General features: G+C 43.7%; 1 protein-coding gene across 13 annotated transcripts in view; it reads right to left on the bottom strand.

The window, feature by feature from the left end:
• EIF4G3 (eukaryotic translation initiation factor 4 gamma 3) overlaps positions 1 to 22817 on the bottom strand; it is a 1426031-nt gene that overhangs the window by 910715 nt on the left and 492499 nt on the right. For all 13 annotated transcript variants that reach the window (XM_078642564.1, XM_078642569.1, XM_078642559.1 and 10 more), the window contains one exon: positions 13228 to 13407. In XM_078642564.1, coding sequence (XP_078498690.1) covers positions 13228 to 13407 — 180 coding nt within the window. The remainder of the gene's footprint in view (positions 1 to 13227; positions 13408 to 22817) is intronic.

Here is a 22817-nt window from a genome sequence, read left to right as displayed (position 1 = left end):
GAAAAAGAATGCCACCACTACTCAAATTCCTACTGAGACCAATAGGAACGTTTCTACTTATTTATCCATGGCAACATCACTGATTCCCTAAGAGGCTTGCTCACCCTCTTGAAGAACCTCCTTCGCCTTCCTTCTTTTTATCCTCTGGGAGAAATTCCAGAATTGCCAACATGTCCTACCACATTTGACAGTCATATCTCCCTAATATGTCAGGCACATTTGATGTTCTGCTAGATGTTGCTGCCATAGTGGAGAAGCACTTATCGTTATTTCCAAACCTTCTAACCTCCTGATCTGGAGGGACAGAGCAAGGAGAAGAAGCATTTTAGAGGCGCTGATGGGCTACCTGCATAATGAGAGTCAGGGTGAGGATGACCAATGAGGCATGTGTGCCCTAGCTCACAGTGCTCCTCTTCGTAATGGTCATCGTATGGATAAGGCTCGTAGAAGGTGTCATAACACTCAGACTGTTGACGCTTTTCTCCCAAAAAATAAGCCACTTTCCAAGTTTATTATAGTTTGCATCATTACATTTAGCGCGGAAACATGTATTTATCTTTTGGCTTCACTAATACCTTGGATCATAAAAGCAAACGAGAAGTCATGTGGTAAGCAGCAATCTATTTACGCTATTCAACATTTCTTAACCTATTTTGGTTCAGCGTTGCTCAGTCGAGACCACAGAGCCGTCCGCTTTCCTCCCTGGTCCCAGTAAATATCCTTTCATTTTGGCTGAAGTCTCCATTACATCGATATTTTCTCCAAGGTCCCCACACTCGCACACTTTTTTGGACATCCTCGTCCTTAATATATTACTTGTTCTGCGTTTTGGTACCACACTAGGTCGCACATCCATTGTTGTTTCATTGGAGGATTTCTCTTACCCCATGCTCTAGCTATATTCCTCCGTGCTACCCCTAGGGCTACAGCAACACATATTGGGTGATACTTTGGTCGGGGCTCATTGCCAGAGATATTCAGTAGTATTTCTTTTGGATTCATACGGATGGTTAGGAAAAGGACTTGGGAATTACCCTTTTCTTCACCCTCAGAGAATTTTGGAGCCAAAGAAGGAGCCTGGCTTTACGGTCTTCTAAGATTTTGGCAGAGACGGTCCAACAATGTTTGCACTCTTTTGGTTGATGGTGAGGGTACGGGCAATAACGGCATTCCTTGTGGGGATCGTCAGAGAAAAGTCTTGGCTTCCTACAGAATTTACCAGGCCTAAAAAGCCTTTTTTTAGATCCCTCTGGCATGCTGGAGACAGGGAAACAATCCTAAAAGACTGTACCTTAGAGTTTGCTTGAAGGTCATAGATTAGTTTGGAAAGTTGACAGGTTAAAAACTGACCAGAACACTGACTCAGCAGAGCTCAGAGAGACACTCTAACACATGACGTGCGGGAAGAAATCTGATGTATGGTGGCTCTGCAGGAGATGGTTTAAGTTTGAATGTATTAAAACTGTTTGAAATGGCTAGCAATGTCTATTGCGCTCAATGTGATTCCTAATGCTTGTGTATTAGCACTGCTGGTATTTCTGTTACTCTGATAACAGGGAAGATTCAAGCATGTGAATCTATGAAAGTTACAATAGTGTAGTAATATCACTATATAACTAGCTCATCTGTATTGTGCGATGTTTGAAAATGAGTCTAGTGTTTTTTTTATTTACCCTGATCTTGTAGGGTGTGTGGTTTTGCCATTTTGGATTGTAGAGGGTGGGTACCCTGTACAGTCGTTTATACTTAGGTGTGTGTTCAAGGGTCGTATACCCTATGCAGTTTTACCAGGGAGTGTGCGATGGGTTTTGTACCCTATACATTTGTGCCTTTATGGAATTTTGTTCAATTGGTCGTGTACCCTAAACATTTGTGAATTTATGGAAGTTTGCGTGATGAGTCCTGTACCCTATACATTTGTGCCTTTATGGAATTTTGTGTGATGGTCCGGTACCCTATACATTTTTGCGTTTATGGAATTTTGGGCGATGGGTTGTGTACCCTATAGATGGGTTTTCCCCAGAAGTGCATTGAGGAGTCGTGCACCCTTCCTATGGGTGAGCGTACCCCTTACTGTTTTCTTACCTGATATTGTTTTCTCAGGTATGTGTGGTGTGTAGAAGGCGGTGAGTGGTGAGGGATTTACATCTGTTTTTTAAATTTGCAGTTATCATTTGTTTATTGCATTTTTCTCTTTCATCCTCCTATCCATAGTTCTCATATACTTGCAGTTATCATTTGCACTTTGTTCCTCCTTCATGCTGTACTTCTATCTTTATGATCTTTAATTAGTTATCACCATTTGTATTGTACTTTTATTATGCAATGTTGTAATCACCTTTATTTATTGTGTTCCCAAGAGAAGGGGATGAATTATACCTTGATTTCCTTTCTCTGCTGCTCAGCCAGTATGAATGTGAAGTGTATGTGTAATGTTAGAATGCTGATGAGAGAGTGGAATGTTTGAGTGCATGGTTGTATGGATAGAGAGACAGTTGGAGAGTGTGGGCTGAGCCGCAAGGATGTTGTTCCTGGTGGGGCCTAAACTACTGAACTGATGAAACTACCATATTGTAATTACCGTCCTCCATCTAAGCTAATAAACCTCTTACTTATGTTATACCTCATGACTACGTCTGGAGTTCCTTGGATTCATCCTTTTATCAAGATGACAGTCCTCCATTTTTCCAGAATGTATGCATCCATTGCGCGAATCCTACACATCTTTGAACTATTCGGGAGCTATTCAGCCTACAAGATAAACTGGGCCAAATCACTGGCATTTTTCTTGTCGGGTCCTTTGCAAAGACTCGTGGTGAGGTGTTTGGCGCCGACTGCGACCAATGGCTTCAAATACCTCGGGGTCTTTGTGACACAGGACCAACACTTCTTTATGCAACGAAACCTCACCCTGCAGCTACAACGCCTTCATGCGGTTGTGATGCATTAGCGCACCCTTCCTCTATCCTTAATGGGAAGAGCAGCCTTATAAAAAATGATGGCCCTTCCACGACTATTACATGCCTTGCAAAATACGCCTTATCTGGCCCCACCTACCTTCTTTAAGCAAATTGCTCAAGCGCTGCTGTCACTGCTCTGGCAGAGGGTGCGCCACGTATAGCTCTGCGCAAGTTGCAATCTATGATGGTGCGCTGGCAATCCCAGATGTTAAAAACTACTACTAGACTTCACAACTCCTGATGGTTCACGACTGGGTATATGCAGAATAGGGAGAGCAGGAATACAGAGTTGACAGTGCAGCAATGCCTGCTGGTAATAATGAAGCCATCCTGTATGCTCACATGAGGAAAATAAAGCTACCACCAGTCCACCACATACAGAGACAGTGGTAAGGTCCTAGTCCGAAGCTAATCGATACCTGGGTTGGCACTCCACCTCGACGGCCATGACCCCTCTCTGGCACAGCGACCAACCGAGGGAAGTGTCTGGACTACAGGACTTTGCGCAGTGGGCAAGGTTAGGAATTGAGCATCTGGGGTATACATGGAGAAATGGGTTGCTACTCCTTTTTAGGGAACTTTAGTCAAGAGTATACCCTGTCCCCCACACAGAGACTCTGCTACTTCCAACTCTGACACGCCCTCAAGAAGCATATTCAGGAGGGCACAGACCTCCCTGACTTCCCTCCCCTGGAGGACCGATTGTTGGCTGACCCCATCCCAGAAAAGGGGATAGCGATCTACCGAAAACTGATGAACAACTCCCCTGACCCCATGGGACAACTCAGACGCACTTGGACTGATGACATAGCTGACATCGACGACAAAGAATGGGTAGAGGCCCTTCAAAGTCCCTGAGAAATAGCGATCCGAGACAGATTTTGGCTAATACAGTGGAAAGTCCTACATCGCTAGTACTATCTATGAACCCTGCTGCACAAACTGGGGGTGGTGGAGACATCCCAATGTGCAAGAGGATGTACACGGAAGGGGTCATTTTATCATCCCCTCTGGGAGTGCCCTGTGATCCACAGGTACTGGCGGAAGTGAAGGGGTGATGGCCTAGCTCTGGGGGCAAGGGTACCCAGAGAATGCAAAGTGGTTGCTTCTGCTAATCCAGGGTGAAGAAGATTGGCCTCAACATCAAATGATCTGGTTGCCGCTGGCGCCACTGGCGACAGGGGTGACAAAACTAAATATAGCAAGGAGGTGGGGTGGGCTCACTTCCCCCATCGGAGGCAGAGTGGAAAGCTGACAGATTGGAGTCACAGGGCAGAGGGAGTGATCTATCAAGTAAGAGGGTGCCCTAGAAAGTGGGAGAAAATACGGTCCCTATGGAAGAACTACAGAGAAGCAATATGGGGTCATGACATACCCAAGTACAGTAGAAACTGCACTATATAGCAAAACAGATTTACAAGGGCAGCCTCAGATCCACATACATTTTTGGAAATTTAAGACGACCAAGACTCAGTTGATCTCCATACTTTGACCACTCCAATGAGTAGATATATGCTGTAATGTAAGGAATATGCTACTTACCAGTATGCATCTGTTCTTGGCATGTAGGGCTGCTGACATTCATATCTATGCATAGATCGCCACCTAGTGTTGGGTCCGGATGATTGCACATTGTTGTCCTGGAAGTCTTCGAAGTATCACGAGATAGGTGGCTCCTCCCCTGGACTACAGTGCGCATGGGCATCCTCTCCATCCTCAGATTGTTTTTCGCCATTGTGGCAGAGATGGAGTATGATACAGTAAGTGATGACCATGCCTGAGAATAATTCTGAGTGCTGCAGCTGCGACAGGCACCGGGGAGGAGGGCGGGCGATATGAATGTCAGAAGCCCTACATGCCAAGAACAGATGCATACTGGTAAGTAGCATATTCCGTTCGAGGCATGTGGGCTGCTGAATTCATATCTATGCATAGAATAAATAGCAGTTTCCTCCTTAGCAGTGGTTGCCCGTGCCAGCTGCAGCACTCTGAAAAAGAGTCCTGAGAACAGCCTGACCTACAGCAGCTTGCTGTTTGGAGTGTACATCCACGCAGTAGTGTTTGGTGAATGTATGTATGGTGGTCCATGTGGTTGCTCTACAGATATCCTCTAGAGGAATGTTACCTAGGAAAGCCATGGATGCCCCTAGCTTGCGTGTGGAATGCGCTCTTGGGGGAACTGTTAATGTGCGTTTAGCTTTTTGATAACAGATTTGTATGCACTTAACAATCCATCTGGCTATACCTGATTTGGAAATGGGGTTGCCTTTGTGCTGTGGAGAGAAGGCAACAAACAGTTGCTTAGTTTTTCTGAAATCTTTCGTCCTGTCAATGTAATACAGGAGAGCTCTTTTAACATCTAGTGTGTGCAGTGCTCGGTCTGCCACTGAATCTGGATTTGGGAAGAATACTGGCAGTTCTATTGTTTGGTTAAGTGGAACTGTGACCCCACCTTAGGCATGAATTTAGGGTTGGTACGCAGCACTACCCTATTAGCATGAATCTGTATGAAAGGCTCCTGAATAGTTAGGGCTTGCAGCTCACTAACTCTTCTTAGCGATGTGATCGCCACGAGAAAGGCCACTTTCCATGTTAGAAATTGTATGTCACAAGAGTGAAGAGGTTCAAAAGGTGGTCCCATTAGTCTGGTGAGAACTATTTTTAGATTCCAGACAGGTGAAGGCGGGTGTCTGGGAGGAATTACTCTTTTGAGCCCCTCCATAAAAGCTTAAATGGCAGGTACTTTGAAAAGGGAAAGGTGATGTCTGTTTTGAAGATAAGCTGCCGTTGCAGCTAAATGTATCCGGATGGAACTATATGCCAGATTGCATCTGTGTAGATGCAACAAATAACATATAATGTTTTGCGTTGATGCATCCAGCGGATTTATGTTATTATTGGAACAATAAATGACAAATCGCTTCCATTTTGCCGCATAGCATGCCCTGGTTGTAGGTCTTCTAGCCTCCTTGATAATGTTCATACAGTCAGGGGGCAGGTTCAGGTAGCCAAACTATGACCTCAGGAGCCATATTGCAAGGCTCAACTGTTGCGGATTTGGGTGCTGAATGTCTCCACGGCTCTGAGTGAGGAGACTGGGTGTGAGTTTTAGTCGTTGGTGAGGCAACACTGAAAGTTCTAGGAACGTGGGGTACCATGCCTGCCTTGCCCATGTTGGAGAAACTAGGATGAGTGTCATTGAGTGCTGCCGCAGTTTGCGCGCTACCAGCGGTATGAGCGGTGCTGGAGGAAAAGCGTACGCAAATCTGCCTGACCAGTTCATCCATATCGCATTGCCCTGAGACTGCGGGTGTGGGAACCTGGCGGCGAAGGTTTGGCATTTTGCGTTTTCCTTTGTGGCGAATAGGTCTATCTCTGGATGACCCCACTGTTGGAAATATGGTTGCAGCACCGAGGGATGTATCTCCCACTCGTGCATCTGATGGCTGTGCCTGCTGAGCAGGTCTGCTATCTGGTTGTCCTTGCCTGGGAGGTGTTCCGCCATGAGGAACAGGTTTCTTTGAATGGCCCACTTCCACATGCTCTGGGCTAGGTGTGATAACTGTGGAGAGTGTGTCCCTCCCTGCTTCTGGATGTAATACATGGCAGTCATGTTGTCCGTCCGGATCAGCACAACTTTGTTGCACAAATGCAATTTGAACGCCTTCATCGCCATGAAGATTGCCATCAGTTCCAGCAGGTTGATGTGCATCTTCTGCTGCTGCGTCGTCCATAGTCCCTGTACTGTATAATGGAGGACATGCGCTCCCCAGCCCTGGAGAGATGCGTTCGTCGTCAGTACTATCTGTGGTACAGGCTCTTGGAACGGTCGTCCCCTGCAAAGGTTTTGTGTGTTCCACCAATGCAGAGAGTTGTATGCACGACCGGTCACCAACACTAGGTCTTTTAGATGCCCCCGAGCCTGATTCCACTGTCGTGCCAAGCACTCCTGAAGAGGACGCATGTGTAGCCTCGCGTGAGGGACTATGAAGATGAAGGAGGCCATCATGCCTATCAGCTGCATAAACACTTGCGTTGGGAGTGAGTGTTGGGGTTTGAATTTCTGAATCAGCAATTGCATGCTGTTGATTTGTGCTGAGTTTGGCTGTGCTGTTGCTGCCAGAGTGTTTATTTCCGCTCCTAGGTACTGTTGTACATGTGCGGGTTGAAGATGAGATTTTGGGTAATTGAGTGAAAATCCTAGACTGTGTAGGCGGTGAACCGTGTGGGACATGTGGCTGGCACATTGCTGGTCTGACTTCGCTTGGATAAGCCAGTCGTCCAGATAAGGATAGACATGGATGTGTTGACTCCGAAGGTGCGCAGCTATTGTCGCTAAGCACTTGATAAACACTCTGGGGGCTGTAGTGACCACGAAAGGCAGGACCTTGAACTGGTAATGCTGGTTGTTTATGGTGAAACTGAGATATTTCCTGTGTCCTGGGTGAATTGGAATGTGGAAATATGCGTCCTTTAGGTCTAGGGTTGCTAGGAAATCTCCCTGACTGAGCAATGGTAGAACTTGCTGCAAAGTGAGCATGTGAAAATGTTCTGACAAGATGTATTGGTTATGGGGTCTGAGGTCTAGAATGGGCCTGAGAGATCCGTCCTTCTTTGGGATTAAGAAGTACAGTGAGTACACCCCTGTACCCTGTTGTTCTAAAGGCACGAGTTCTATGGCCCCTTTTTGCAGCATACAGATGACTTCTTGCTGCAATAAGTGCATGTTGTCTGCGGACATAGGATGGTGCCTTGGGGGTATGTTGGGTGGAGTGGAGGTTAGCTCTAGACAATAGCCGTATTGTATAAGTTGTCTCACCCACCTGTCATTGGTAATGCCTTCCCAGACTGGCAGGAACTTCTGAAGTCTTCCCCCGACCGGTGGTATATGGTCTGGGGGCAGTGACAAGACGTCACTGTTTATTGGTGGCTGAGGACCTGGCATTATTATTTCCACGTCCTCTGCCCTTGGTGCTGTTCCCACGGTATCCACCCCTATTGTTTTTGTTATAGGTGGACTGTGTTCCTCCCTTGTTGTATTGGGCTTGCTGGGATGCTTGACCTCTAGAGGCTCCCCTGTTACCGGAGCGATGAAAGGAACCGCCCCTGAACTGTTGTGACTGCAGAGCTCCCATGGATTTTGCTGTCTCAGTGTCCTTTTTAATTTTTTCTTGTGTTGTGTCTACATCGGGACCAAATAGAAAGTCCGGGGTAACCGGCTGATTGAGTATAGTTGTTTGGATCTCTGGCTTGAAACCAGAGATGCGGAGCCAGGCATGCCTTCTGAGCATCACACTCGTGTTGATGGCCCTAGCTGCTGTGTCTGCTGCATCAAGCGCACATTTAATGGATGAATTTGAAATCAGCTTCCCCTCCTGTATCAGCATTTCCGTGTCCTCCTTATAAGCATCAGGCAGGTGTTGTAGTAGCTGCTCTAACGTGTGGTAATGAGCCCTATCATATCTGGCTAATAGGGCCTGTGTATTTGAGATTCTCCAAATATTTGCCGCTTGAGCCGCTACTCGTTTGCCAGAAGCTTCCAAGATTTTGGATTCTTTGTCCGGAGGAGGAGCATCACCACTTGTCTGAGAGTTCGCTCGCTTACGAGCATTAGCCACCACTAAGGAGTCCAATGGGAGCTGGCCTTTGATATACGTAGGGTCTACAGGCGCAGGCCGGTATTTCCTTTCAATTCTTGGGTTTACAACCCTTGCCCTTGTGGTTTCTTTGAAAATGTCACCAGCGTGTTTAAGGACACCCTTTAGCATAGGCAATGTCCTCACTGATCTTTCTGAAGTTGAGAAAGTGTCAAACAAAAAGTCTTCCTCTACCGGGTCAGCGTGCATTTCTACATCATGGTTAGTAGCTGCCCTTTCAATCAATGCGTTAAACGCAGCAGTATCTTCAGTAGGCGAGGTTTTGACTGTATAGGACTGAGTGTCAGGCGTGGTGTGTGGCTCACCAGGGTCAGTCCAGGGTTGAGACTCCTCTTGATCTGTGTCAATAGGATAAGTAAATTCTTCCTCATTGTATCCTTCCCCCACATCTTCATTGGTACGTGTGGGAGAATAGGTGTATTCCTGTCCATAGGACTCTACAGGTTAAAAAAGAACAGGTGAGGTGACAGAGTCCCATTTCTTTTTGAGTGGGATCTTGTATGACTCCATAGGATTCTTTGGAATGATTTTTCTTTTATAAATAGTGAGTCTTCCAGAATCGGAGTCGATGAATAGTTTTGACTGATTATCATAGGATGGCGCTTGGAACACAACGTCCTCTTCTATGGGCAGAGTTCTTGAGGCTACCAACACCTTGTGGCTGTGTCGGTGCTTTTTTGTGTCTGGAATGCCTTAGGGCGTGCGGTCGGGGGCAGTCCGTACTTAATTGGTGAGGTAAGCATTGGAGACGGACCGACCTGCTTTGAGGGTGGCGCCGCCTTCGATCCGACCGACTTTGTTTTACCACTAGTTTGTTTGTGGCCATGCGTCGACTCGAGCTCTTGGTGCGCAGCAGGCACGCTCTTTTGCTTCGACTTGACATGCTCTTTCGGGTCGAGTTTGGTCTTCGACTCGAAGGCCTTGACCAGCAGTGGCTTGGAGGCTGGAAGCTTCGGATCGAGAGCCTTGAGTCCCTTGTTAGTGTCGCCATCTTTGGACGGCGACGTCGACTGCGTCAGTGTGACGTGCTTGACCTTAGATACAGGTTTCGGCGCCCCGATCTTCGGGCCGACACCTCCTTGTGACCCCGAGGGGTCGATGACTCTCTTCAATCTGATTGGAACCGATGAATCCGAGGTCGTCGATCCGATGACTGTCTTTAGCAGCTTCGGTTTCGATTTAGCGTCTGTTGGGTTCGGTTTCGATTTTACCGCTGATTGTGGTTGATCGACCGATGGCTCCTTAGAAATATTCTTAGCCGGGCCTTGACGCGGGGCTATAGAATGTGGATTAAGATCTTGGCTAAGGCCTTCCGGCGATGCCTCGACCTGAGCCTTTGAAGGTACAGTGTCATTATCGGGCCCCGCGACTGCGGTTTGCTCATCGCTTGAGTCATCGACGGCTCTGATGGCCTGTGCGTCGTCTCCTACCTCGACGACATCTTCATCATGGACGTAGTCTTCTTCTTCGTCTTCATCATAGTTAGAGTTCTGTTCCGACTGCTGTTCAGGATCCTCTCGTTCGACGCCCTCGTCGTCTTCAGCCTCGAAGATGTTCTCTGGGTCGGGCGCTGTTTTCCGCGCCGACTGTCTCGCGGCGCGCCAAAGTGTTTTCTTCGACCTGAACCGAGAACAGGCCATGCAGCTGGCCTCGTTGTGGTCCTGTGATAGGCATTTATTACACACCGGGTGCACATCGATGTGAGGGTATTTAGAGTTGCAAACGGGGCACAGTTTGAACGGGCTCCGTTCCATTGTTGATCGTTGATGGGGCCTTCGGTGTCGAAAAAGGCAAGCGGCCTTCGACGTCTGGCTCGAAGAACTGGAGAAAGTACGTGGAACCGAACGAAAGACAATACCGACGCCCCGAAGGCCTTTTGGCCGTGGGAAAAAAGTTTTATATTGATTCTGAACTTGAGTCAAGAAAGTACATCCGAACCCAATGGCGGAAAAAAACAATCTGAGGATGGAGAGGATGCCCATGCGCACTGTAGTCCAGGGGAGGAGCCACCTATCTCGTGATACTTCGAAGACTCTTCCAGGACAACAATGTGCAATCATCCGGACCCAACACTAGGCGGCGATCTATGCATAGATATGAATTCAGCAGCCCACATGCCTCGAACCATGGTGTTAACTCAGTTTTTATTATGAGTTTGTTTAATAAAAAAAGATTTTAAAATAATTACAACCTAAAAAGAAAATCTAAATTAAAGCAATACATTCTACTAACCAATAACACATTTTACATTTTCAATTAGAGAAACTGTTCTGAACAAAAGTAATGCAGGGTGGTTAGTTTTCTTTTTAATCTACCAAAAAAAAAAAGGATCAAAAACAAGAATGTGGACCAGGTATTATTAACCATATAACCCTCGCAGAAGACATATGTGTTTTGGTAATATCGCCACAGATGTACATGGAAAAATAGTTCAAGCTGCACATATAATATTATGAACTCTTCTATTGTTATAGGTTTGTTAGACTGTAACAAGTATCAGATACTTCAAATATCTCAAAAGCAACCTAGAACTTGCTAATACATTTTATGGATTGCCTTCTACAGGCATTTCAGTGTATCCAACAATCGTTAGGGTCTTGGAAGGTGGTTTTACTCTGAACGGCAACCACACTTCTTTGACACTATCTTGGCCTGGTGATTTATGGTCGGGTGCGAAGGCCTGCATTAATTGACGATGGGGAATATAAACACTCTGAAGTTGGTTGTTATGGAAATGACTTATGGTAAAATGTACCCATTGCATTAGCCATGTTAGCTGTCACCATACTCTTATTTAATAAAATGTGTGTTCACTTCATCCCTTTGCCTTTTAAATGAGGCAGAAATCAAACATTTACAGAAAGTGTTTTTCAAAAGGTAAATTCATATATATTTGTATCCTAGAAGTGCTATCATTGGTAGTATTTATTTTACTGAATGCAGACTTGCACAGTTCATGAGCGAAGGAGCCTGTTCTAGCTTGTTTTCTAAGAGGGTATTCAGTAAGATTTAGCATCTGTCACATGCAACCAACAGTACTGATTGACAGCTGTAATAATCTCAACGACCTGCTGCCTCAGATTTTACCACAATGTCCCACACAATTCATACTGTACCTGTTCAGAGAGACATAAGGTAAGGATGCCGGATATGTGGACTGCCTCAATTTCATGGCCAATTCTTGGCCATAAATTGCCTAACAATGGGATGCATGCCATCATCGCCACATTCACATAAAAAGGTAGCAATAACAGTTGATAAGAGTGTTTTGTCATCTTGGAGACTTATTTGCCGTACACTGTACAGGGTGAAAATGAATAGCCACATGCTTAGGTCACATGTGCCCTCTGTGAGGAAACTCCCCAACAAAAGAAATCAGCAATATGAAATCACACCATATTCTGCTTCTTAGCTAAATTTCTGGGATACAGATATGTTTGGTAAAGTTGAATGCTTTAATCTACAACAGGTTTAAGTTTCTCTGAGACAAGAATTCACTTTACACCAAGTGAGACTTCCGCAATAAAAGAAGCTTGGATCAGGGCAGCTCAAAGTTTAATATCAGCCTTGCCATAATAGAAAGGAGATGCAGATCTGAGCAAAAAGATTTTGATGCATATGTGTGATTAAAATGGGAGGCAGTGCCAAAACTAATCTTAAGCAATAGTTTGCATGACCTGTAATGTCAAAACTATTTCAACTGAAGACAATCCCTTTCTCTCTCATTTCCGGGTGGGGCCTAATATGTCTTGGACACAATTAATCTTCGAGGTAGGTGTGCCTTCTATGAGCTACAACATTAGCTGTAACCATGTTTTTAAGCCTGGAAATTCACTAAGTCTTTTCTTTGGAGTCATGATGTACACATTTCTTATAAGAAGAGAACGAGAGCACTTCTGGCTGAGATTAAAGCTATTACAGACAACCACCATTTTTCAACGAGGTTGTGGCAATTTCAGGAAGACAAATGAGGCAACATTTAACAGATGGTGCCTCCATAATCACTTCTGTAAAAAGAAAAATACTAAATTTAAGGAAACAAATATTCATAACCTGTGTAAATCGAAATGGGGTTTAAGAAAAAAGCAACCATGGTAAATAGAGAAAGAAAACGTTTGAAAAAACTTTAAATAAAAACGTAAAATAACTAAGGGATAAGAAAGCAAATAACGGTCTCTCAAAAACTCCTTTGCCACAGAAGACAAATATAATTTAATTACAACAACGAGAGCGAGGTTCATGATATAATTTCAATGTTATCAGGGCTGGGAAAATAGTTGTGCCTCGTACAGCTGAGAAGCTACAATACAGACTCAATAAAAGATTTTGTTTCGGGATCCTGCACCTGATAGGGTGTGATATCCGTAACAGCATCTGAAGCAGAGGAATACTGCAGGCTATCAAGTCACACTTACAAACATGATACATTTTAACACAGATGACAGACTGTAATCAAACATGCATCATGACAGGAGGGAACTATTAGGAAATTAGTCAAAGGAAATAAGTGGTCAGTCAACACAGAAGCATACCATATATGTGATGTGCTTTGCAGAAGTGTATGGTTACCTAAAAGTGTGTGTGTAGCTTCCCTATTGGCGTAACCTTACCTGTGGTATACAGTACTGGGGACCCTGAGGCAGTGCATACGGCATTGGCAAATGGTTCACCATCATGATGTGCTGGTTGGTTTGGTACACTGCCGTCGGCGTTTGGGCCCCAGGGCGGATGGTAGGGCTACTGTTCTGGATGGTAGCGCGTGGAGGCTGTAACTGAGGCCTCTGGAAAAACTGTAAAGATGTAAGTAAAAAAGATAAGTGACAAATTTGTCGTTGGTGCATACAAGGCACATAAGAATTAGTCAAAAAATGTTTTAATCTTTAGTACTTTAAACAGAAATGTAATCTAATGCCAAATACACTGCAAATCAGGTAAACATTAACAACTATGTATACCAATCATTTAAAGTAAGGACAAATAAAAAGCACATAAACACTTGTATTAACTGTAACTGGGAAACATATGAACAGTACAGAACAAAGCCCTGTACTAAATAAGGTAGAGTATGGATTTTATATTTAGCTTTTTTTAATGAATGCAGAACGCTTGACCTTTTCATGGATGTGGCGCACTGCTCTATCAAGTGTAGATTGAACTAAAATATGGTTTAAATATGTTGTGAAGGGGCCAGATTGTATTGCTTCGAACACATACAGGTTTGTGTGACCTGTACTTCATATCTTAACTTTTCTTTCCAAATCCCTATGTAAAAGAGGCACTATCATTAGTATCCGATGAAGGACATCACTTCTGAAACAGATGAAGCTCACATGTGTTATCACATACTGCTTAAGTTCGAATTGTTAGCCCTATGGTGAGCTACATTTAATCACAACAGTTCTTCATTTAAAATCTGTTGTGTTTAATTCTGAGAAATACTTTGGGCTTTGAATTGCAACTCTCACAAAAAACAACCTTGCAATGAAACAAAGCAAACATCTTCTCCTTTCTTTAATACTGCCACTTCTGCGCATGGGTAAACACATGCAGTCATTAATACCAACATCACAGTACTGAAAATGAAATGATGTACACCTTAGTATGCGGACTGGTCAGTACTATTTGGCCAATCACTACATCCGTTCACTGGTCTAACATTCTACACAGTTGCTCGTTTCCCCGTGTACCAATGCAGAAAACAACCCGACAATGGTGAAAAGGCAACTGTTATTGCTATTTTCCGTACTGAATTTACAGTACTTCGATTGGGATCGGTATACCATTTCACAAAGGTCTAATTAGGGAAAAATGTTAATAAAGGTTGCTGCAACGTGCTGTTGATGCTCTTATTTTAGGGTTTAAAATCATTGACTCCCTATCGGCCCCTAAAGTTGCCGATTCCATTGTCGAAACACAGGAGCTCTGCGATAATATCGCAAGCTTCTTCCACTCCAAAATTGCCGACATTTATAACTCTCTTGAGATTTGCAATCAGGAGATGGATGTCAATTCAGTACTTTCTCTCCTTTTGATCTCACCTCCCCATATTGAGACCACCGAAGCTTGTCCCAAATTGGGTCTCATCGGCTTCCCTCTCTTGACCCTAGAAGACCTTAACCAGCTCCTTGATGCCACCAAGTCATCCTCACCCTTAGACCCCTGTCCTTTAAGAATCTTAAAGACCTGCAGAGGGGTTGTCCTCCCTCTGCTACTAGAGGTTTTGAACATGGCCATCAGTGAGGGGATCTTCCCCTCCTCTTGGAAGAATGCTGTTGTTAAACCATTGCTCAAAAAGCCCTCTCTCGACCCGGGAGTGTTAAAAAACTTTCGTCCCATCTCCCTACTTCTGGCCCCAGCCAAGATTCTCGAGGCCCATATCAATCGGAATCTTTCTGCTTTCATCGAGAGTTCAAATCTATTGGATATCTCTCAACACGGGTTCCGCGCCGCACACAGCACTGAGTCTGCCCTTACGGTTGTGATCAACAATATCCGCCTGAAGGTCGACAAGGGACACTCTACACTGCTGGTGTTAGATCTCACAGCAGCTTTTGACACCTTGTCCCCGTCAATTCTGATCTCCAGACTAAAGGATATCGGGGTAGAGGGCACTGCTCTTAGTTTACTCTCCTCCTTTCTACATCTTAGGGAGTAGAGAGTTAAGCTGGGCAATTTCCTCTCCGCCTCCCAAGAAGTGCAATGTGGGGTACCACAGGGCTCTTCATTGAGTTCTTTGTTATTTAATATCTACGTTACCCCACTTGCTAAGGTGGTGAGATCCTTCGGTCTTGAAGTATTATCGTACGCCGATGATAGACAGATCCTGGTCTCTATCACCCAGTCGGCAAGCGACTCAGCTCCCAAGTTTAGAGCATGTATGGAGGCAGTCTCTAACTGGATGGTACGAAATTTCTTAAAATTAAATGGGGACAAAACAGAGATCATGGTCTTTGGTGGTAGTCGGGACCTATGGTCAAAGGACTGGTGGCCTTCCTCCCTGGGGGAATGCCCTCTTCCCTCCCTCTCCGCCAGGAACCTTGGAGTTCTAATTGATCCCGCTCTATCATTTGACGCTCAGGTAAACAGAACGGTGTCCACCTGCTGTGCCATCATAAGAACGTTGAGGAAGATTGCTCCCTATCTATCCCATGCAGCCCGGAAAAAAGCAACAGTTGCTTTGGTCTCATCGAGGCTAGATTATTGTAATGCCCTTTATAGTGGCATTAACAAGAGCTCTATCCACCGTCTTCAGATGGTGCAGAATGCTGCGGCCAGGATGGTCTTGAACCTTCCTAGGCTAGCCTTCGCAACTCTGGCCAGAAGGGATCTTCACTGGCTTCCGATTCCCTCTAGGATTTCGTTTAAACTCCTGTGTCTGGCTCATGGTGCTGTTCATGGCTCAGGCTCACAGGTTATCAGGTCCCTTCGGTGTGTCTATACTCCCGTAAGAACCCTTCGCTCTGCACCTAAGAACTTACTCTCGGTCCCCAGAGTTGTGAAAGCAAAATGGGGTGGTATAGCTTTTTCCACCTTAGCGTCTAAACTTTTGAACTCTCTCCCTTCTGAACTCTCCAGCCAGGCCTCCCTGTTGATATTCAGGAAATCCTTAAAGACCTGACTTTTCTCTCAGGCTTACTAGAGGCCTTGGTTTCGGTAGTCATAATGATCTTCACTTGGTAGCCTGGACTCTCTGTTTGTTTGTTATCGCGCCTTGATGCCCTTAGGGGCTAAGTTTGCGCTTTATAAAACGCCTTTCATTCATTCAGGGTGCTAGACGGTTATTAAATAGCAAGAATGCTTAAACTGGTATTGTGAGATAAATGGAAGAAAATAACAGGTCATTAGGATTACTGAAACAGGCCTGTTTCCAAGAAAAAGAATGCCACCAGTACTCAAATTCCTACTGAGCCCAATAGGAACTTTTCTACTTATTTATTTGCAAGTTTTAGAAAGCATTTGATGTCACCTTAGTATTACTTCAGGGTGCACAACTGTACAATACTCTTTATGGATTGTGCTCAGAAGGCTGTGAAAAAGTGACCAACTGTGTTTTACAAAATAGCAAAAATAAACAAATTATTGAAGAGTGGAGGGCAGCTGAGAGAGATAGTGGACCTTAAGAATCCACCCAAAGGCGAATGGAAACCCTTAATCAATATTCCTCATTTTCTTTAGCCAAAAGTAAAATGATCAAATTTTATACAAACGTAGATCTACAGAAACAGTTTAGGCCTAAACATTTGTAAAATTAAAAAAATATATATTTGTGAAATTAAAATGATTAACGACAAACCATTATTTTTCCTCTGGTACTAGAACAAAACTAATGCAAATAACGAAGTTCATTATTTTATTAACTTTGTTCCAGTATGTGGGTGGTGTTTCAGGATCAACAAAAAAACGGAAAACTTGCCAAGGTATAAATGGACATCTGTGTCTAAGATAGGTGATTTTAGCACAAATATTCTTCAGGGTGTCTATACCTCTTACGGGAAACCCTGCAGGTCCTAATTCTTCTTATAATGGCATCAATATTGAAAAAATCCATATGAAAGGAGAAAAGTGAAGAAAATTAATTAATTTATTTCTGTGCACTGCTAAGATTTCTCTCCAGTTGTATATTGAAACCCATTTAAGTCAACTGAAAAATACCCACAATTTCTGCCCTTAATAACAAATGAGTATGTTAACCACCTTGATGAATCCGAACATTTTTGTAAGAATTGATGCCTTTACCATAACTTACAATAACACTACTGAGAAATTTCTGATTCAACTTACTAACTATATAAATAAAAGTGCTGCGCGGGACCTTCCAAATAAACATATACAAGAAATTAAAAGAATCCTACCTCAAGCAAACCTTGCCACATATATAAAGCAAAAGAGTTTAGAAAGCTAAATGTGTTCTTCTGTACAGGCCGATTCTCAGGTCAGCATTTGAATCCAGCCAAGTTGAGCTTTCAAGAGATTCGAATTACACATTTTGTCAGCAGGTGTTCCCAAAAAATATAACAGTGATGCTGACTGACAATGCTGTTCATGATACATGTCCACACGGTGATGGACACAATCAATTCTGCCAAATAAGTATAACTATGCCATGCAGATCTAAAAGTGTAAATTACCTGAATGGGTCTGAATCCTCTCTTGACAACGAAAGCAAGAAGGCAGCAGGAGACAGAGAGCCAAGGAAATTACTTTACAAATCATCAAAAAGAGGAAGTGTGTGCATGCAGCCCAACATGCAGCTCACAACTACCTTTCCTAGCTTTCATAGCACTACAAATGTTGGGGACAGTGGCTGTGGCAATGCCAAGAAGAGATCTCAGTTCCTCCTCACAATAGTTAAATATAGGCAACAGTTTTAAGCTTGCTTACAACACGTTGGACACAAAAAGGCACTAGCAGTGCAAGCTTCCTTCATATGGAGCATTTCAACCGCCTGGGTATTCCAAGAGCTTCATAGACACACAGGAGCAGCACAGGGACTGTCAAACGTTTCTCTGCACACAAAGGGAAAAGGAAAAGCACAAATAGCGCAAGATTGATCTTCCCGCAGCTCACAGGGCAGGAATATGTTTCTCTCCCATGCCCCCACAGAATAGAATGGCCAAGTGTAAGAAGCTCCCCAAATTTAGAGGCTTTACAGAAAAGGGTTTTTTCAGGAAATGGTGATTGGCTTATGAAAAAGGTATTGTCCTTTAGGCTCTAGGATATATAAAGTATGTCTACAAGTTTTAATCATGACATCAGCCAATGAATCTCATTTCCATTACAACGGCAAAACATCCCTTGCTTTCAGTGAAGTTCATCTTTCTCTTTTAAGGCACTTGTCCTGGTTTACAAAACAGACATTTAATTCACACCCTTTTATTAGATTAACAGATAGTTAAGGAATAATCCAGCTTGCAAACTGACACCTGTTCATAAACTAAGTGCCTGCAAGAAAAATTCTTATAAAGGGTGCAAGCATTTAGACCATCGTGGCCCTCTTTTGTGTAACTGTCTTCATTCTAGTAACCTTCTTAAGTATACTAAGGAAATTAATGAAAACTAACGACACCGGAGATAATTTTTCGTCTATGAACCTGAACTAGTTGCAGTCTCAATGTCATTATATACTCATACAATTAGTACACTAGACTTCATAGTTTGTATGGAAGCCTCCACTTTAGTCCAACTTCTACTTCAGGCATGAAAAGAAAAAAACTTTCAGATAGAGGGTAAAAATATCAACAACCTCTAAATCTAAAGTGGAAATTTGACATTAACTTTTGGAAGATAAGCCAAATCCCAAGCACAAAAAAAGAGGTGCAACTCTTCTTGAACTTTTCAGGACATACGATAATTCAAGGTCTCTGCTCATGCTAGTTAAATTGAATAATGAATGATTCCAGGGGGTTGGGGAGTTAAAATGGCCATCTTCCCTTACCAGGACGATTAGCTGAATGTGAAAACCAACACAGGTTCTTAAAGTCATCCAAGTCCCTGTGAAAGAGTCGTCTTCAATCAGATTCCATTTACCTGTATTACTAGCATTCTAGCCTTATGCTGCTCTTTCTAGCAAACTAGCTTTTCTATTCCAGCATTCAAGTCACCCCAAATGCAACAGAAATTAGGTTAAACACCAGTAATAACGTAGGCAGATTGACCAGGCTTTGTAGCACTGCAGTATCTGGCCATGGACCCCTCATAAGAACTGTGACTTCCTTGATTCTAATCCAGAAGCATGACACCTAAAGATGGCTCATATGTGTTCTTCTAATATCAGGTCGTGGAGCCTATGTAGCAGCTTTGTGATTGACCACCACGATTACCAGTTCCTTGACGACACAAAATCAGGATTCAGACCCCAACATCACTGAGATAGCCCTCATCGCAGTAACGGACGGCATCCAGACAATCCTGGACAGAGGAGAAACTGTGAGTTTCATCCTACCCTATCTCTCAGTAACCTTGACACAGTCTCTCACCCAATCATGATAAGACTACTACATAAGACTGGCATCCAAGGACCCGCCCCCAAATGGACATGCACATTCCTAACTAGAAGAACCCAGACAGTCAACATGCGGCCCTACTCGGTGAAAGCCAGAGAACTCATTTACCAGGTAATAGCTTAGCCCAAACCCTCTTCAACATCTACATGACCCCACTGGACAACGTCATCTGGGCACACACATTGACATACTTAGCTACGCCAAGCAACTGATACTGTTTCTCTTGGGCAAAACACTCCGCAATAGGAACAATTTCAACACCTCCATGACTGAAGGGGCCACCTGTATGAAGTTCAACTGCCTCCAGCTGAACATGGACAAGACCGAAATTATGATTTTGGGAAAAAATGCCTCACCATAGGACTCTGGCTACAGAGCTAGGATGCACTCTCACCCACCGCCTACAGGCAAGAAACCTCAGGATCATCAACAACAAGCTGGATATGTCAATCCAGTTCAGCTACTGCTTGTTTTCATACTCTGAGGATGTTGAGAAAAAGTTACAAGTGGCTACCAAACAACACCCGAAAGACCATCACTCAAGCGCTAATCACTAGCAGACTGAACTATGGACACCATCTCTAAGCAGGAATCAACAAGCAACTCAAGAAAATACTACAGACCGCCCAGAAAGCTGCGAACAGACTTGTCCTCATCTCCCACGCCGATCCCACCTTACACCTCACCTGAGGGACCGCCACTGGATCACCATACACAAGCACACACAGTTCAAACTCCTCACCCACATGTACAAAGTACTGCACAACACATGCCCTGCCTACCGGAACAGCCGCATACATTTCTACCGACCCCCCAGGCATCTCTGCTCAGCGGGACATGCATAAGTCCCACAAATACACAAAAGCAGATTGGGAGGTTGAGCCTTCTCGTATATATTGGCCCTAGAGCATGGAATGCCCTTCCAACCGCAGTTGAGCCTCTTTCTCCCCTCTGGGATTCCGAAAGAAGCTGAAGACTTGGCTCTTCGAGTCAGTCCCCACAGGACTTGCTCAACTCACCTGCGAAGTGCCAGGATACCCTAATGGGTGATAGTGCACTATAAAAACACAGATACATAACATACCTTAAATCATGCAGAATGAAGCAGCAGTTTCTTTCCTTTACTCACCACTCTTAGCTTGGACTCTCAGGAATCTAGAAGATGTACTTCTTATAGAAATTAAAACTATGGTAAATCAATAAACCCGATTTTAATACTATAAAAAGAAAGACTATGATGAAAACCCAACTTTTTAGATAAAATGTCTTCCTTTTAATTCAAGATTTGTTAATCAGCAATCTGGCAAACAGCCGGGGTGGGGGGTCTGGGGGGGAAGAGAGATAGAGGTCTCAATAGCATTTTAACACACACCTACCCTCCTGAATGGTTTTTACTAGGCTGTTTCAATGTACAAAGTGGGTCACATGACCGTGAACCATTGAAAGCAACCATTCAAGAGAAGGAGCTTCACAGTAAAAAACAAATATACATTGCTACAACACTAGTTTTAGTAAAAACAATGAGCACTGTACTGCCCAAAGACTTTAGGAGGACGTTTTTCACCACACAATTTTTCTATGATCCACTAAATCTACACATAATTGCAGATTTAAAAGTGAAAAATGACAAAAGGCAAACTCCTTGATCTTGCTTCGGCGGCAGGGTTTCCTAAGGACGAGGGTCAATAATTGTGGTTCTGGGATGCAGATTACCATCAAGTTCTGTGTGCATACCACAATCTCTTCTGTGCAAGAACTAATGATGCCATGCTAACAGACTGAACAAAGAATGCTTTCAAACACCTTTTTAACTATGCTGGAGAGGGCAATCCATTTTAAAGAGCAAATACTTCAGAGTTTAACCCCTTCGGTGCTCATGACGGAACCGTTCCGTCATGGGTCCATAGGTTCTTTAGAACCTTCAGCACCGCAGCGGAATTCGCGCAGCACTGAAGGGGTTAATCAAAAGAATGCCTGTCCACCTGAGCAACTGTCTATCATAAAAAGTAGTTTCCTGACAATCAACTTTAGAAAATATATAAATTCAACCATTTATTCATGGCCTACTGACTCTGGACTGGTTTCTCAGGAGCATTCCCTCTAACCCACGCAACCAAAGGAAGAAATATTTTTATCAAAATCGAAGGCGGCGAGAGGGTGGTAAAATCTGCTCTAGAATATTTACATTTTCAAACAGATAGTGCTATGTATTTCTATGTGCTGCACGTGTGATTAAGAGGTGTCTGTCTTCATATTCACTAAAGCAAAGGTACCCCCTAAATATAGGAGCCTCTACATGACTTTTGGATGGCCAAGTACGTGTGTGACTCTTCCCCACTCACTTCCAAAAGCTTCACAGTTTTACTCCTCTCACCAATGTGACTTCTATCAGTTATAGGATGACATTTCCAATAACATTTAGTCACTGATCCCAGCTTCAAAGTTTCATGACACTATAACCACTGCGTCTTGGATCAAAAGCAAAGAAAATCAATTACAACTTATTGGTGCCGTTGAGATACAGAGAACAACATGTTTGTAGAAGGACCAACAAAAATCATAAAAAGACTCATTAGATAATGGAAGGAAGTGAACAGGAAGCTCATATCACTCATTTCATTATAAGTACTGAAATGTTTGCAGCCTAATCCTTATTATGAGTGCATGTCGACAGAGTAATGAAACAAATCCTCCAAAATACAGTGCATGCAATATAAATAAATGTCACCTACCTGCAATGTTTTAATGAAAGCGCTTTTACTTAACATTGTCACCATCTTGAAAGACAGCCCTACCCGCAGCCAATATGAAATCAGCATGTCATGGTAGCTGTAATTCTAGCACTTTGCCTTTTCCTAACGGGTATTACTTCTTTACAACTTAAAGCACTCAGCAGTTATCGGTCCTGGCAGAGGGATATTTTTGAAGGATAGGGTGAGCATAAGTAATGAAATATGGTTATTTAATGCTTCCTCTATTGGTTATGCAAGCAAGTTTACCAGTCTGATATATATCGATTGATAGATAGATACAGGCACACTATTGCTTATAAAATCTCCAGGAGTGATGCTCTTGCTAAAACAATGAAAATGTATTCTCAAGTGTTAACTGCTCTTGCCCCCTCCAGCAGCAAGCAATGTCCATAAGCAACACTTTTCACACACAAACACAAAATATTCAATAAACATTTTCAAAAC

This window comes from Lissotriton helveticus, chromosome 5_1 (genome assembly GCF_964261635.1).
Source record: "Lissotriton helveticus chromosome 5_1, aLisHel1.1, whole genome shotgun sequence".
Lineage (NCBI taxonomy): Eukaryota > Metazoa > Chordata > Amphibia > Caudata > Salamandridae > Lissotriton > Lissotriton helveticus.
The sequence above is the reverse complement of the archived record's forward strand: the minus strand, read 5'-3'. Positions and strand labels throughout refer to the sequence as shown.